The sequence below is a fragment of the Pristis pectinata genome, chromosome 4, assembly GCF_009764475.1.
Source record: "Pristis pectinata isolate sPriPec2 chromosome 4, sPriPec2.1.pri, whole genome shotgun sequence".
NCBI lineage: Eukaryota > Metazoa > Chordata > Chondrichthyes > Rhinopristiformes > Pristidae > Pristis > Pristis pectinata.
Window position 1 is genome coordinate 120,001,191 of NC_067408.1, and position 17,588 is coordinate 120,018,778.

Consider the following 17,588-nt stretch of genomic DNA (forward strand, 5'->3'; position numbering starts at 1 on the left):
TTGTCTCTTGGCATCTCTGATAGCTTTACGGAGGTCATATCTTGATTTCTTGTAAGGGTCAGGGTCACCTGATTGGAATGCTGCAGTACTAGACTTCAGTAGGGAGTGGATCTCCCAGTTCATCCATGGTGTCTGGTTTGGGAACATATGGATTGTCCTCTTTGGTACAGACCCCTAAACACACTTGCTGATAAAGTCCATGATGGTGGTGACGTACCCATCTAGGTTGGCAGCTGAGTCTTTGAACTGGGCCTTTTACACCCCCCCTCCCACCCTCTATCTCACCTGGAAGGTCTACACCCTGGGACACGGAGTTCCCAGTCCTGCCTGCCCTTCAGCCATGTCTCAGTGAGCACAACGATATCACTAGTTCATTAAAGCCTTGAGTTCATCTGTTAGTCGTTAGCTTCCTTGTGTAAAAATAGATGCTGACGTGTATTCACCCACCTGTACCGGGGGGGAGGGGAAACACTCCCACCGTACGTACCCCGGGGGGGGGGAGCACTCCCACCGTACGTACCCCGGGGGGGGGGAGCACTCCCACCGTACGTACCCCGGGGGGGGGGGGGGGGGAAGCACTCCCACCGTACGTACCCCGGGGGGGAGGGGGGGGAATACCCCCACCGTACGTAACCCGGGGGGGAGGGGGGGGAATACCCCCACCGTACGTACCCCGGGGGGGGGAAATACCCCCACCGTACGTACCCCGGGGGGGGGGGAAATACCCCCACCGTACGTACCCCGGGGGGGGGGAATACCCCCACCGTACGTACCCCGGGGGGGGGGGAACACTCCCACCGTACGTACCCCGGGGGGGGGGGAACACTCCCACCGTACGTACCCCGGGGGGGGGAAAGCACTCCCACCGTACGTACCCCGGGGCCCGCCAGATGTGGTCCAACAGCCCTTTCCGCCAGTTGTTTTCTTGGCCGGGGATTGGAGGAGGTTCGCCGCCGCCCCCGGACCTGGCCAATCAGAGAGCTTCCTGTCAGCGGTGGGGGCGGGACTTCTGGTTCGCTTAAAGTGACCAACAAATCGGAAAGAGAATCAGAACCGGACCCGGGCGGCGAGTGAGCGGGGCGGGGGCGCGCACCGGCACCGGGAGGCGGCGGGGGCGCGCACCGGGCGGGAAGAAGAGCCGGGGGGGGGGGCTGGAGAAACCCGGGACCGCGGGGGGGGGGGGTAAAGAGCCCGGGGGGAGGGGAACAAAGGGAAACGGGGGCCGGGGGAGCGGGTGAAGGGGGAAGTGTGGCTGCGGGGGGGGACTCGGGTTGCCGGGGGGTGACGGGGGGTGACGGGTTGCCGGGGGGGGGGGGTGACGGGTTGCCCAGGGTTCGGGTTGCCGGGGGGGGGTGACGGGTTGCTCGGGGTGACGGGGGCTCGGGTTGCCGGGGGGTGACGGGTTGCCCGGGGGGGGTGACGGGTTGCCCGGGGCTCGGGTTGCCGGGGGGGGGGGGTGACGGGGGCTCGGGTTGCCGGGGGGTGACGGGTTGCCCGGGGGGGTGACGGGTTGCCCGGGGTTCGGGGTGACGGGGGGGGGTGTGACGGGTTGCCCGGGGTTCGGGTTGCCGGGGGGGGGGGGGTGACGGGGGCTCGGGTTGCCGGGGGGTGACGGGTTGCCCGGGGGGGGTGACGGGTTGCCCGGGGCTCGGGTTGCCGGGGGGGGGGGTGACGGGGGCTCGGGTTGCCGGGGGGTGACGGGTTGCCCGGGGGGGTGACGGGTTGCCCGGGGTTCGGGGTGACGGGGGGGGGTGTGACGGGTTGCCCGGGGTTCGGGTTGCCGGGGGGGGGGGGTGACGGGGGCTCGGGTTGCCGGGGGGTGACGGGTTGCCCGGGGGGGTGACGGGTTGCCCGGGGTTCGGGGTGACGGGGGGGGGTGTGACGGGTTGCCCGGGGTTCGGGTTGCCGGGGGGGGGGGTGACGGGGGCTCGGGTTGCCGGGGGGGGGGGGTGACGGGGGCTCGGGTTGCCGGGGGGGGGGGGTGACGGGTTGCCCGGGGCTCGGGTTGCCGGGGGGGGGGGTGACGGGTTGCCCGGGGTTCGGGTTGCCGGGGGGGGGTGACGGGGGCTCGGGTTGCCGGGGGGGGGGTGACGGGTTGCCCGGGGTTCGGGTTGCCGGGGGGGGGGGGGTGACGGGGCTCGGGGCTCGGGTGGCCGGGGGTGACGGGTTGCCCGGGGCTCGGGTTGCCGGGTTGCTTGGGGTGACGGGGGGTGGGGTGGCAGGTTGCCCGGGGTTCGGGTTGCCGGGGGGGGGGGTGATGGGGGCTCGGGTTGCCGGGTTGCTCGGGGGTGACGGGGGCCCGGGGCTCGGGTTGCCGGGGGGGGGGTGACGGGGGCTCGGGTTGCCGGGTTGCTCGGGGTGACGGGGGGTGGGGTGACGGGGGCTCGGGTTGCCGGGTTGCTCGGGGTGACGGGGGGTGGGGCTCGGGTTGCTCGGGGTGACGGGGGGTGGGGTGACGGGTTGCCCGGGGTTCGGGTTGCCGGGGGGGGGGTGACGGGGGCTCGGGGTGACGGGGGGGTGACGGGTTGTCCTTCTGCCCGCAGCCATGGAGCCGGCGGTGAACGGGACGGAGCGGCGCTGGATCCGGCCCGACCTGCCGAGCCGCTGCACCTGGAGCCTGGGGAGCCCCGCGGGGGCGAGCCCGAGCCCGCACCCCCACCGGAGCGCGTGAGTGGCGCGGGGGCACGCGGTTATGTTGGCGGCGCCGGAGACGCCAGAACATCGGTGAACTCTGATTGGCTCGTTGCTCCCCTACCCCGCACCGCCCATCGCTGTGATTGGGGAATGTGTGGTCTGCCTTTTCTATGATTGGTGGAGGTTGGGCCCGCCCTCTGTCATTGGTGGGCCCTCCCCGCCCACTGACTGATGAGGGACTAGTATGGGTGAGCTGACTGAATGGCCTCTTCCTTCCACAGGTCTCCGCCCCCGAACATCCTGCCCAGTGTCCTCAGTAAGGTGGGCAACACTCCAATGGTGCGTCTCAACAAGATCCCCCGAGCGCACGGACTGCAGTGTGAGCTGTGTGAGTGGCAGCAGCTGTCGGTGCCCCGAGACCACTCTGCCCGTCCCCTCTGCCCCTCTGTCCCCTCATCCCCACCACCCCTCCCACCCCTCCCTCACTGTCGCTGTGTAACACCGGGGTACGGTACCGGCGGGGACGGGTCCGTCGCTGTGTAACACCGGGGTACGGTACCGGCGGGGACGGGTCCGTCGCTGTGTAACACCGGGGTACGGTACCGGCGGGGACGGGTCCGTCGCTGTGTAACACCGGGGTATGGTACCGGTACAGTATCCATTCAAACCAATGTCATACAGTGACAGAATTGACCCCACTGTAGAACATAGAACAGTACAGCACAGGAACAGGGCCTTTTGCCCACGATGTTGTGTTAAACTAATTCGGCTAATGACATCTAATCCCTCCTGTCTGTACATGGTCCACATCCCTCCATTCTCTGCGCATTCATGTGTGTACCTAAGATCGTCTCAAACGCCTCTATAGTATCTGCCTCCACCACCACCCCTGGCAGGACATTCCAGGCACCCGTCATTCTCTGTGTAAACAAAAACGCCCTGCATATCTCCTTTTGAAATTGTCCTTATCACTTTAAATGCATACCCTTTAGTATTAGACATTTCAAAACTGGAAGCAAGACAGTGGCAGTCGATTCTATCTATGGCTCGCATAAGATAAGATCTCTTTATTGGTCACATGTACATCGAAACACACAGTGAAATACACCTTTTGCATAGAGTGTTCTGGGGGCAGCCCGCAAGTGTCGCCATGCTTCCGGCACCAACATAGCATGCCCACAACTTCCTAACCTATACGTCTTTGGAATGTGGGAGGAAACCGGAGCACCCGCAGGAAACCCACGCAGTCATGGGGAGAACATACAAACTCATTACAGACAGTGGCCGGAATTGAACCCAGGTGCTGGCACTGTAAAGCGTTACACTGACCGCTATATTACCGTGCCTGCCCTTACCGTGCATAATCTTACAAACCTCTATCAGATCTCCCTTCAGCCTCTGCTGCTCCAGAGAGAACAACCCAAGTTTTTCCAACTCAAACCAGCCAGCATCTTGGTGAACCTCTTCTGCACCCTCTTCAAAGCCTCCACATCCTTCCTATAATGGAGCAACCAGAACTGAATGCAATACTCCAGATGCGGCCTAACCAAAGTTTTATAAAGCTGCAGCATAACTTCCTGACTCTTGAATTCAGTGCCTTGACTAATAAAGGCAAGCGTGCCATACGCTTTGTTTGCCACCCTATCAACCTGTGCAGCTACTTTCATGGAGCTATGGACTTGGACCTGTATGTCCATACTGTTAAGGGTCCTGCCATTAACTGTGTACTGTCCCTTTACATTTGATCTCCCAAAGTGCAACACCTCGCACTTGGCCAGATTAAACCAATCTTAGTATTGTCTGTGAACTTACTAACCCACCTATCTACATTTTCATCTAGGTCATCTATATATGTCACAAACAGCAGAGGTTCCAGTATGGATCCATGCAGAACACCACTAGTCACAGATTTCTAGCCAGAATAAGACCCATTGACCACTGCCCTCTGTCTTTCATGGGCAATCCAATTCTGAATCCAACACCCAAGTCACTGTGGATCTCATGCATTTGTTACCTCCTCGAAAAACTCAATCAAGTTAGTAAGACACAACCTGCCCTGCACAAAGCCATAATGACTGTGCCTAATTATTCCATGGTTTTCCAAATGCTCACAAATCCTATACATACAAATCCTCTCCAATAGCTTCCCTATCACTGACTTGAGACTCACTGGTGTATAATTTCAGAATTATCCCTATTTCCTTTCTTGAATAATAGAACAACATTAGCTACTCATCAGTCCTCCTGGACCTCACCTGTGGCTAGGGAGGACACAAAAATCTTGATGAAGGCCCCAGGAATCTCATCTCTTGCCCCTCTCAATAAGCTGGGGTATATCCCATCAGGACCTGGGGACTTATCCACCTTAATGTTCTTAAAGAGACCCAACACTACCTCCTCCTTTATCTCTAACTTTGGCCCAACCAGTCCATGCCAACCGCGGTGCCCACCCAGCTAGTCCCAATTTCCTGCATCCGGCCCATATCCCTCCAAGCCCCACCCCTCCATGTACCTATCCGAGTGCTTCTTAAATGATACTATTGTACCTGCCTCACCCACTTCCTCTGGCAGCTCGTTCCATACACTCACCACCCTTTGTGTGAAAAAGTTGCCCCTCAGGTCCCTTTTAAACCTTTCCCCTCTCACCCTAAATCTATGCCCCCTAGTTTTGGACTCCTCTACCCTGGGGAAAAGACTGATACCTTCCACCTTATCTATGCCCCTCATGATTTTATCAACTTCTATAAGATCACTCCTTATGCTTCTACGCTCCAAGGAATAAAGACCTAGCCTGGCCAACCTCTCCTTGTAACTCAGGGCCTCTAGTCCTGGCAATATCCTCGTGATTTCACTATCCTCCACATCCTTTTTCTTGTTAAATACTGAGGCAAAGTACTCATTTAGGACTTTGCCACATCTTCTGCCTTCAAGTGCATGTTCCCACCCTCTCCCTAGTTATCCTCTTGCTCTTGATATCTGTATAGAATACCTTGGGATTCTCTTTAGTCCTGCTACAGACTTTTCATGGCCCCTCCTGGTTCTCCTAATTCCCATCTTGAGTTCTTTTCTGGCCTCTTTATCATCCTCAAGGGCTCCATTTGATTTTAGCTTCCTACAGGGGCATTTACAAGGGACTTAGACAGGCACATGAATGTGGAGGGAAGGGTCAATGAATAAGGTCAATGTGGGGGGAAGAGGGACTAGATTAATTAGGAAATAACTGGTGTAGAAGGTTATGAAAAATTATACAGGGGGGTCTTGATCAGCAGAGGATTGGCAAATGGCTTTCAATCCAGATAAGTATGGGTTATTGCTTTTTGGGAGTCAAAGCAGGGTAGGACTGTATAGTAGGGCCCTGGGGAGTGTTGTGGATCAGAGGGACCCAGGAGTGCAAATGCATAGATCGCTGAAAGTGGTGTCACAGGTGGACAGGGTGGTGAAGAAGGTGTTTGGCGCGTTGGCCTTCAGTCAGGGCATTGAGTAGAGGAGTTGGGAAGTTATGTTGCAGTTATATAAGATGTTGGTGAGGCTGCACTTTTAGTATTGTGTACAGTTTTGGTCGCCCTGCTATAGGAAAGATGTTATTAAACTGGAAAGAGTGCAGAAAAGATTTACCAGGATGTTGCCTGGACTTGGGGGCCTGAGTTACAAGGAGAGGTTGCGTAGACCAGGACTTTATTCTCTGGAATGTAGGAGATTGAGGGGTGACCTGATAGAGGTATATAAGATCATGAGAGGCATAGACAGGGTGAAAGTCTTTTCCCAGGGACGGGCTTCTAAAAACAAAGGGCACAGGTATAAGATCAGAGGCAAGGGATTTAAAAGGGACGTCAGGGGCAGCTTCTTCACACAAAGGGTGCTGCGTATTTGGAAGGAGCTGCCAGAAATAGTGGTTGAGGCGGGCACATTAGCAACATTTAAAAGCCATCAAGATAAGTCCATGGATAGGAGAGGTTTAGAGGGCTATGGGCCAAATGCAGGCAGATGGGACTAGCTCGCAGGGCAACACAATCGGCATGGATGAGTTGGGCCGAAGGGCCTATCTCCATGCTCTGTGACTCTGACTGTGTCATTGGTTTAATTAGTTCGGTACAACATGGTGGGCCAAAGGGCCTGACCTGTGCTATACTATGTTCCCCATTCAAATCGGTGGGCTCAGCAGTCCAACACTGGGCAAAGCTGTTTGCTCAATCCAAGCTGATAAATGCTGGGTGTCCAATACCTACCAAGGTCAAAGCTGAGTTTATTGTCATATGCACAGGTATGTGTATGCACAGGTGTAATGAAAAACTCACAGGTACATAGCATCCTATAAGCAGCAGTACACAACTTTAACATATGTTTTTCTAGTCATAATTTATGTTTTATAAGAAAGAAAATTAGAACACAAAGTCCATTTTAGTGCAAAGTGATCAAAGTGGTCAGTGTTGCTAAACTAGTGATTAGGGTTGTGCCGGTTGGTTCAAGAACCAAATGGTTGAATGGAAGTAGCTGTTCCTGAAGCTGGTGGTGTGGGACTTCAGTCTTCGGTATATCCTGCCTGATGGTAGCTGCGAGAAGATGGCACGGCCCGGATAGTGGGGATCTTTGATGATGGATGTTGCCTTCCTGAGGCAGCGCCTCCTGTACATACTCCCGATGGTGGGGAGGGATGTGCCCGTGATGCATTGGGCTGAGTCCACTGCTCTCTGCAGCTTCACTCTTTACACTCTCTCAAGGGTACTCCCCAATGTGGTGGGGTCAAGCACTGTCCCCACTACGGAGCTCTGGGCAGTGGGGGATCTTGCTACCTGCAACGGAGCTCTGTGGTTGGGTGACTGTCCCCACTACGGAGCTTTGAGCAGTGGGGGAGCTCGCTACATGTGACGGAGCTCCATAGTTGGGCAGGGGTTTCTATCTGTGATCTAGACAGTCCAGAGTGCTTTGAGCAACTGCTTGCTTACTTTTGTCAGTGGCCAAGTGTGAATACTTCAATGCTGGTGGCAGCGTGAAGGATCGAATCGCTGTGCGAATGGTGGAGGATGCAGAGAGAGCAGGGACACTCAAACCGGGGGACACAATCATCGAACCCACCTCAGGAAATACAGGTAAAACGGGCACACAGCAGGGCATTATGCTTATCCTCTGAACTTTGGTTGGCCTACATTTAAAACATTGTCCACAGTTCTGGGTACCGTGTTACATAAAGGGTTTAACGGGACTGGAGAGCGTGCAGAAATGATTTACCAGGATGAGAGCGGAAATGTGAAGGTGTACATATCAGGAAAGGATGAACTGACTGGGTCTTGGGCCTGTTGACAAGAGGTGCCTGAGGGGTGACCTGTTGGGGGTCTCTACAGTGATGCAGGGTTTGATCGTGAGGATGGAGAGAGAATGTTCTCACAGTGGGGAAGAGAATAACCAGAGGCTGTCAATATCAGATCTTCACCCAGAAATCCAACGGGGAACTCGGAACAATGTTTATTTTCCCAAGGACGGTGAGAATGTGGAAGTGGGTGAGGAGGGTAGTACAGATGCACTTAAAGGCAGCCTGGACCAGCATTGGAAGGGGAAGGGAATAGGGAGCTGCACTGACAGAGTTAGAGACGTTTGAGTGGAATGTAAATACCAGCATGGATTGGCGGGCCAAATGGCCTGTTTCTGTGAAGTGTTGCCCAGATAAAATAACTGATGGGGGATCACAATCAGCTCTCCCAGGGTAGGCAGCAAGTGTCAGGCCGTGTGATAGCCCAAGAACGCTGACAGTGTCCACGTTGTTTGCAGGGATCGGGCTGGCTCTGGCTGCTGCAGTGAAAGGATATCGCTGCATCATCGTGCTGCCAGAGAAGATGAGCATGGAGAAGGTAAAACCCCAGTGCAGTTCATTGACTGCTGAAATGTACCCTGGGCTCGCGTGTGGGAGCCACGTGTCCTGGTGGCTCAGGGTGGGTGGAGCTCGGCAGGGAGATGTGTGAAAAGGGTTGGGGGTTTGCAATCAAGTGGGAGCTCCATTTGGTTTGGTAGGAGTCGAGCTGTTGCTGTATATGATCCACTGATTGGGGGTCAGGCCCCCTGTTCTAGTGTGAATAGAGTTGGGGTACAGACCATCTCTTGTTCCCTGATGTGTGTTCCCCATCGGTAAGTTTGCCTTTATTCTGCCCGTTGGAATCACTAACCCACATTCCTTCTCTGCAGGTGGATGTGCTGCGTGCACTTGGTGCAGAGATTGTCCGAACGCCCACCCAAGCAAGCTTCGATTCACCAGAGTCCCATGTTGGTGTTGCTTGGAGGTTGAAGAATGAAATCCCCAATTCGTGCATCCTGGACCAGGTGGGTATTGAGCTGATGTCTGGCCTTTGCTTCCACTGGCCCAAGGTTGACTCTGCACACCTACATGTGAATCTTCCTGCCACTATTCACAAGCCAGCTGCTCTGTGGGAGCTAGTTTGAACCATTAGAGTCTTACGGCAGGGAGGCATTCAAAGGCTCATCCAGGCACTGGTTAAATGTTGTGAGACTCTCTGTCTCCACCACTTTGGGCAGTGCATTGTAGGTTCCAACCACCACCTGGGTGGAAAATATCTTCTCTCAGGTCCCCTCTAAGTATCCTGCCCCCTACCTTAATCCAATGCTATCTTTTTTAAGACATGTCTGCTATGGACAAAGTTTCTTACTACCCACCATATCTTTATCCTTCATCATTTTGTATGTCTTCGTTAGGTACCCTCATCCTCTGTTTCAAGAAAAACAAACTCTCCCTGTCCAGTCTGTCCTCATAACTGAAGTACTCCATCTCGGGCAACATCCTGGTGAATCTCCTCTGCACTCTCTCCAGTGCACTCACATCCTTCCTGTGGCTCTGACCAGAACTGCACACAGGGCTCCAAATTCAGCCTAAACAATGTTTTATAAAGTTGTAGCAGGACTTCCCTCTCTTGTATTCTGTGCCAGGCTAGTAAAAGTCAGTCACCCATATGATTTCTTCATCACCTTATCTACCTCTTCCTCTTGCTTTTGGGATCTTTGGCACGAGCACCAAGGTCCCCTTGTTCTCGATACTGCCGGGGCCTGTCATTCATGGTGTATGTCCTGCCCTCCCAAACTGCATTACCTCAGCCAATCCTCTGCTCAACTCACAAGTATCATCCAGTACTCGCCTCCATATCAACACCACTTTCTGTGACATCTGCAAACATATTAATCCTGCTTCTATATCCAAATTGTTAATGTATATAACGGTAGGGGTCCCTGTGGTGCACTACTGCCACAGACTTCCCATTACAAAAGCAACTGTCCTACCCTTTGTCTCCTATACCAAGCCGGTTTTGGATCCAATGTGCCCTGGATCCCATGGACCAGTCTCTTAGGTAGGACCTTTGCCAAAGCCCGTGATGAAATCCATGTATGTTACATCCTGCACTGCCCTCATCAGTACATCTTGTTACCTCTTCGAAAAATTGAACCAAATTGGTGAGACATGACCTCCCCCTAAACAATACCATGCTGACTATCTTTGATTAATCTTTGCCTTTCCAAGTGTAGGTTCCAAGGATTTCTCCAGGGAGTGATGGGGAGGAGTCAGTATAATTTCGTGCAGAAGAAATCCTGTCTCTCAAATCTGAGTCTTTTGAAGAGGTAACCAAGAAAATTGAAGGCAGAGTGGTAGATGTGGTTTACGTGGACCTTCGTAAGGCTTTTGACGAGGTCCTGCACAGTAGGTTGGTCCAGAAGGCACAAGGAATGCTCTAACGGGTCGATATGGTGGTGAAGAACGATTGCTGCAGCATTGAATGTAAGAGTTTGGATGGATGTTGTGTTGCAATTAGGCAGCACTTGGAGCACTGTGTGCAGTTCTGCTCACCAGACTACAGGAAGGATGTGGCTGCATTGGAGAGGGTGCAGAGGAGATTCCCCAGGATGTTGCCTGGATTAGAGGACTGTAGTTATGGGGAAAGGCTGGATAGGCTGGGCTTGGTTTCCCTGGAGTGAAGGAGGCTGAGGGATGACCTGATAAGAGGTAAACAAAATTACTAGCGGCATAGATAAGGTAGATAGATATTCAGAATCATTTTCTCTTGTATCGAAAACAAGAGGACAGAAGATTAAGAGAGGAAGGATTTCTAAAAGGAATCCAAGAGTTGATATCTTGAACGCGCTGCCAGAGGAGGTGGTGAAATCAGACACAGTCACTATTTTTAAGAGGCATTTAGACAGACACTTATATTGGCAAGGCATAGACGGATACAGACCTAGTGTGGGCAAATAGATTTGGTATAGCTGGGCCAAAAGGTCAGCATGGACAGTGGGCTGAAGGGCCTGTTTTGGTGCAGTATGACTCTGATTCTCATAACCATCTTGGAGACTTAGTTGATGGATGGGGAGGGCGTAGGATCTTCAGATGTGATGGGGTGGTGGATCGTAGAAATGTAAGCACTGAATTGGTCCCTTTTGGCCCACCTTGTCCGTGCCGACTGTGATAGGTGGAACCAGATGGGGTGGGAAAATGATGGGCAGATTGAGCTGAGGCAGGGGAAATGGAAAAGGCAAACAAAGGGAGAGAGAATCTGGGTGTACTGATAGAAGTGGGAAAGGAGTTGGTTCCATAATTGGCTTGGTAACAGGAGACAGAATGGTGGACTGGAAGCCTGTGATCAGTGTTGGGACCCTTACTGTTCTATACATCAATGACTTGGACATTATTGAAGGAGGTATAAATAGTAATTTTGAAGATGGTGGTGACACAGGAGACTGCTGATGCTGGGATCTGGAGCAACAAACAATCTGCTGGACTCTAAAAATGGTGTTGATTGTGAGGAGGGATGAGGTCCTGCAACAGAAATTTGGGGGGCCTGGTTGCAGATTAAAGAGTAGGACCCCCAACGTTCAACTCTCTGGATTACTTCTGTCTCAGGCTACAGAAAAATATTGATCAGATGGTTAATTCGGCAGAGCAATGGCAGTTGAATTTAATCCTGATGAGTACAAAGCTTTGCATTTTGGGAGGTCATATAAGAGTAGGACATGCACAATGAATGGCAGGGCTCTAGGGAGTGTTGAGGAACAGAGGGAACTTTGTGTACAAGTCTAAGGCTTCCAGCAGGTGGAGCATGGGTAGAACACAGAACAGCACAGAACAGGCCCTTCGGCCCACGATGTTGTGCTGACCTGTATAAACACCTACGCCCTGATCAATCTAACCCTTCCCTCCCACACAGCCCATAACCCTACATTTTACTAAATGGTAGATAGGGTGTGAAGAGGGCATCAGCATGCTGCCTTCATCAGCCAGGGCACAGAATATAACAGCAGAGAACTTATGGTACAACTTTATAATGCATTAGTTAGACTGCAGCTGGAGTTCTGTGTACAGTTCTGGTCACCACACTACAGGAAGGATATGGTTGCACTGGAGACAGTGCAGAGGAGATTCACCAGGACGTTACCTGGGATGCAATGTTTCAGTTATGAGGAGAGACTGGATAGGCTGGGTTTGTTTTCCCTGGAGCAGGGGAGGCCGAGGGGGGACCTAATTGATGGCCATAGATAGGGCAGACAGTAAGAAACACATCCCCATAGCAGAACGTCTAAAACCAGAGGGATAGTTCAAGGTAAGGGGTAGGATGTTTAGGGGGATCTGAGGAAGTTCCCTTCTCAGCATCTACCTTTTACCTTGTGACCGTGTGGCTTTCCCCCAGATGTTCCAGTTTCCTCCCACATCCCAAAGGCATGTGTACTGATGGGGTGTTTGGCCACTTTAGTGTGTAGGTGAGTGGTAGAATCTGCAGGAAGGTGATGAGAATAAAATGAGATTAGTGTATTGTTGGTGTAAATGGTGCCTGATGTTCAGGGAAGGACCTGTTTCTGTGCCGTGTGAGTCTGTTTGTCCAACCCGGTTTCCTTGGACTTTGCCTGTCACCAACATGGGAGCGTGTATGCCCTGAACTCTTACTTTCTTGGATGTAGATTTAATTACAAGTAGCTGCTCCCAATCTACTTTTGCCAGGTCCTGTCTAATGATATTAAAATCATCTTTTCCTGTAGTTCACCACCTCAATTTCCAGTCCATTCTTTCTCCCAAATACTCTGGCACTGGTGCTCCCTCCATTTGCCTCGTTCATTCCTGATGATTAGCTCCAGTACCAACCCTCTAACGGGGCGATCTACCTATTGGATCGAGAAGCTTCCCTGGGCAACCCCAGCTCAGCCTTTCACCTGTTTAATGTTGGGAATGTTGAAATGCCCTCTGATTATCACAGTATAGTGCTTGTTGAAGTAATGGACTCCATAATCAGTACTGCAGTGCCCCCTCCCCTTACACCCTTCCCATCACACCTGAAGTTTCCATACTCTGAAATGTTGAATTGATAGTTCTGCCCACATCTGTGACAGCAACCATATCATAATATCATATTCCCATGTTCTGATCAACACTAAATTCATCTGTCCTACTAGTGATATTCCTGCCAAGTGCTTGATCATGCCCATGTCTACTTGGCTACTGAACTGACATTTCCATCTAAATTTCCAGCTTCAGCTGTACACCTACTTTGTTCCCATTCACCTGGCAAATCAGTTTAAACCCTCCCCATCAGCACAAGTAAACCTCCCCATAAGTGTGTTGGACACATTCCGGTTTTAGCAAAACCTTTCTAGCTTGTACAAGTCCCACCTTCCCTAGAAACGGTCCCAGTGATCCAGAAATCTAGAACCCTCCCTCCTACACAACCCTTCTAGCCACACATAGCACATGGCAGCAGAAGTAATCCAGAAGGATTTAAAAGGGATATGAGGGGCAAAAGACAGTGTTTAAAAGACATTTGGGCAGGTACATGGATAGGAAAGGTTTAGAGGGATATGGGCCAAATGCAGACAAATGGAACTAGGTGAGGTAGACAACTTGGTTGGCATGGATGAGTAGGGCTGAAGGGCCTGTTTCCGTGCTGTACAAGTCTGGACCCTGCTGGCCATGCCACAGCTAACCCACTATACTAGCTCTGTGTCCCAGGTCTGTACCTTGGGCAGGGTGAGTGAGAGAGCCCTCCTGTAGCCTGTCTGCACTGGCGAGGCTGGATTGTCAGTCATTGGGTCTAAGGGCAAAGTTCAGGCACTGGGCAGTGGCTTCAGCTGTGATTGTGCTGGCAATAGGTTGTACTTGAGCAAGCTGTGTGATTGGTGTGCATCTTTCACTGGATTAACCCTTTCCTCTCTTGCAGTATCGGAATCCCAGTAACCCGTTGGTCCATTATGATCAAACTGCAGAAGAGATCCTCTGGCAGTGTGATGGTAGGAAACTGACCTCTCGCTCTGCTCTGCACACTGTGCCTCGCGTGCTGCTGCTCTCCAGAAACCCCTCTCTCCCACTCCTTGGTTTCTGCATCACGGCTTCACTGGCTGATGAAGTTCAGCCTCAGTATCACTGTGAGGCTGGTGCCTGTTCTGACTACACCTGGGATTGTAACGAGGGGTGGCTGAGTTGTGGATAGGCATCTGGGCATGGGGGGGGGGGTGGGGGCCGCGGGGAGGGCTGTGGGGGGTGGGCCACGTTGCAGCAGGGTCTGGGAGGTGGGGTCAGGGTCGGGTCTTGGGTCAGTGGGGTGAGGGTTTGGTGGTGGGGGGCTGTGGGGCTGGGATGGGGGGGTGTGAGCACGGGTGGCGTTGAGGAACATGACATTAAATGGTGGGAGATGTAGAACCAGTGAACGAACAAAAGATCTGAAGAATTCCCTAGAAGCCCCCAGGCCCCGGTGGATGCTGGGCAGAGACTGTCTGAATGAGGAGCAGAAGAAACCCCAGACCAGTGGTAGAGGCTTCATCCAGCAGCAGGGAACAGAGCGATCCTGTGGGTGGGTGATGGGGAGGGTGAGGGGTGGAAAGTACAAACTAATTATTCCTTTGTGCTCCCATTGGCAGGGAAGGTGGACATGGTTGTTGCTGGAGCGGGAACTGGAGGAACCATCACTGGAATTGCTCGAAAGCTGAAGGAGAAATGTCCAAACTGCCAGGTAGTGGGGTTGGTGGGGTCACTGGTGGGTCGGCAGGACCTGTGATGGAGATGGGTTTCCCTGTTTTATTCCATTTTGTGGGATCTGTGTGTCAACAGCGGGACCAGCATTTGTGGCCCATCCCCAAATGCCTTTGAGGTGGTTGGGGCTTTGCCTTGAACCAATGCAGTCGTTCTAGTGACGGTGCTCCCACTGTGTGTTGGGGAGAGACAACCATGATTTAGACCCAGGTTTAATGAGGGAATGGTGATACGGTTCCAAGTGGAGATGGGGTGTGACTGGGAGAACGTGCAGGTGGTGGTGTTCCATGCACCTGCTGCCCTTGTCTGTTATGGTGGGGGGGGGGGAAGGTCACAGGTTTGTGAGGTGCTGTCAGAGTAGCCTTGGTGAGTACCTTTGGTGTATTTTGCAGCCACTGCGCTGGTGGTGGATGTAGGAGGTGTGTAGGGTATTGGGTGGGGTGTCAGTCAAGTGGCTGCTTTCTTCTAGTTGGTGCAACAAAATGCTGAAGGAACTCAGTGGGTCATGTAAAATCTGTGGAGGAACATGGACAGGCAGTGTTTTGGGTCAAAACGCTGTGAGCTTCTTCAAAGAGCATTTACCCAGGATGTGGATGATTGTGGACTCTGCAATAGTAATGCCATTTAGTCAAGGGTTGGACTCTTTAATGAAAGATGATCATTAGAAGGGTACAGTACTTGAGCAGGAGTATGCTGATATTCCAGGGAATGTTGATGTCAAGGAGGTAGTGTTGAGGCTCTTTAAGAGCATTAAGGTGGCTAAGTCCCCAGGCCCCAATGGGATCTATCCCAGGTTATTGATAGAGGCAAAAAAGGAGATTGCTAGGGCCTTGACAGAGATTTGTGTCCTCTTTAGCCACAGGCAAAGTCCTAGAGGTCTAGAGAATAGCCAGTGTTCTTTTAAGGGCAATAGAGATAAAACAGGAAATAGTAGACCGGTGAGCATTGCATGAGTACTAGGAAAATTATTGGAGAAGATTCCTAGGGATAGGATATACCTGCATTCAGAAGAACATAGAGTTATTAGGGATGATCAGCTTGGCTTTGAGTGGGGGAGGTCACATCTTACAAATTTGATTGAGTTTTTTGAAGAGGTGACGAAGATGATTGATGAGGGTAGGGCAGTGGATGTTGTCTACATGGACTTTAGTAAAGCTTTTGACACGGTTCCTCATGGTAAACTGATCCAGAAGATTAAGGCACACAGGATCTATGGGGACTTGGTAGACTGGGTTCAAAATTGGCTTGGCCATAGAGAAGGTAGTGGTGGAGGGGTGTTATTCTGACTGGAGGTCTGTAACCAGTGGTGTTCCATAGGGATCAGTGCTGGGACACTTTACTCTGTACTGTTATTGTTTTTACCTGTACTACATCAATGCACTCTCTACTAACCCAATCTAACTGCACTGTGTAATGAATTGACCTGTATGATTGGTATGTAAGACAAGCTTTTCACTGTACCTCTGTACAAGTGACAATAATAAACCAATACCAATATATATAATTGATTGCTGCCTGTGCCAGTGAGGGTTTGGCAGATGAATGTGTGGCTGAGGAGTTGGTGCAGGGGGCAGGGTTTCAGATTTGTTGATCATTGGGATCTTTTCTGGGGAAGGTACGACCTGTACAAAAGGGACGGGTTACACCTGAACTGGAGGGGGACCAATATTCTTCTGGGCAGGTTTGCTAGAACTGTTGGGGAGGATTAAACTAGTTTGGCAGGGGGATGGGAACCAGAGTCGTAGGTCAGAGCTTAGTTCATTTAGTGTATAAGCAGATGCAGAGTGTAGAAAGACGTGTGAGGAAGGATAGCAGTTAAAGGGCAAAATTGCAGTCAGTTGGATGGGCTGAAGTGTGTCTACTTAATGTGAAGAAGCATCAGGAACAAGGGTGATGAACTTAGAGCGTAGGTAAGTACTGGAACTATGACCATGGTGGCCATTACTGAGACTTGGCTGTCACAAGGGCAGGAATGGGTGCTGGATATCCGGGGTTTAGATGTTTCAAAAGGGACAGGGACGGAGGTAAAGGAGGTGGGGGAGTGGCTTTGCTGATCAGGGACAGTGTCACAGCTGTAGAGAGGGAGGATGTCCTGGAGGGATCGTCCACTGAGTTAGTGTGGGTGGAGGTCAGAAACAGGAAGGGAGTGATCACTCTATTGGGAGTATTCCACAGACCCCCCAACAGCAGAGATGCTGAGGAGCAGATTGGGAGGCAGATTTTAGAGAGGTGCAAAAATAACAGGGTTGTTGTCATGGGTGATTTCAACTTCCCTAATATTGATTGGCACCTCCTTAGTGTAAAGGGGATAGATGGGGTGGAGTTTGTTAGGTGTGTACAGGAAGGATTCGTAACACAGTATGTGGACAGGCCGACTAGAGGAGAGGCCATTCTGGACCTGGTACTAGGCAATGAGCCTAATCGGGTTTCAGATCTCTTGGTGGGAGAGCATTTTGGAGACAGTGACCATAACTCCTTGACCTTTACCATAGCCTTGGAGAGGGATAGGAGCAGACGATATGGGAAAGTATTTAACTGGGGGAGGGGGAATTATGATGCTATTTGGTAGGAACTTGGGAGCATAAATTGGGAACAGATGTCCTTGAGGAAGTGCACAGTGGAAATGTGGAGGTTGTTTAAGGAACACTTGCATGGGGTTCTGGATAGGTTTGTCCCATTGAGGCAGGGTAAGGATGGTAGAGTGAAGGAACCGTGGTTGACAAGAGACATAGAATACCTTGTCAGGAGGAAGAAAGAAGCTTACTTGAGGTTTAGAAATCATGGGTCAGACAGGGCTCTGGAGAGTTACCAGATAGCCAGGAGGGAGCTTAAGAATGGACTTAGGAGAGCTAGAAGGGAGCACAAGAGGTCCTTGGAGAGTAGGATCAAGGAAAACTTAGAGACAGGATTTATGGGCATTTGGAGAAGCATAGGCTGATTAGGGACAGTTAGC

The 17,588-nt window shown here is 52.1% G+C and overlaps 2 protein-coding genes across 4 annotated transcripts in view; one reads left to right on the forward strand and one right to left on the reverse strand.

Annotated features, from left to right (window-relative positions):
• The first annotated feature begins 977 nt into the window (after nucleotides 1-977).
• Nucleotides 978-17,588, forward strand: part of cbsb (cystathionine beta-synthase b) — a 35,081-nt gene continuing 18,470 nt past the window's right edge. Inside the window, exons 1-8 of one of the 3 annotated variants that reach the window (XR_007956177.1) lie at nucleotides 978-1,070; nucleotides 2,544-2,667; nucleotides 2,916-3,022; nucleotides 7,587-7,721; nucleotides 8,398-8,477; nucleotides 8,809-8,943; nucleotides 13,827-13,896; nucleotides 14,524-14,615. Coding sequence is in view for 2 of the 3 variants with exons in the window: in XM_052013863.1 (XP_051869823.1) it covers nucleotides 2,546-2,667; nucleotides 2,916-3,022; nucleotides 7,587-7,721; nucleotides 8,398-8,477; nucleotides 8,809-8,943; nucleotides 13,827-13,896; nucleotides 14,524-14,615 (741 nt within the window). In the remaining variant the exon portion in view is untranslated. The remainder of the gene's footprint in view (nucleotides 1,071-2,543; nucleotides 2,668-2,915; nucleotides 3,023-7,586; nucleotides 7,722-8,397; nucleotides 8,478-8,808; nucleotides 8,944-13,826; nucleotides 13,897-14,523; nucleotides 14,616-17,588) is intronic. The other 2 variants (XM_052013863.1, XM_052013864.1) reach the window with 2 other exon arrangements.
• Nucleotides 1,048-2,547, reverse strand: LOC127569703 (basic proline-rich protein-like). The gene has a single exon (XM_052014503.1). It carries the CDS (start codon nucleotides 2,545-2,547, stop codon nucleotides 1,048-1,050), a length of 1,500 nt encoding a protein of 499 aa, XP_051870463.1.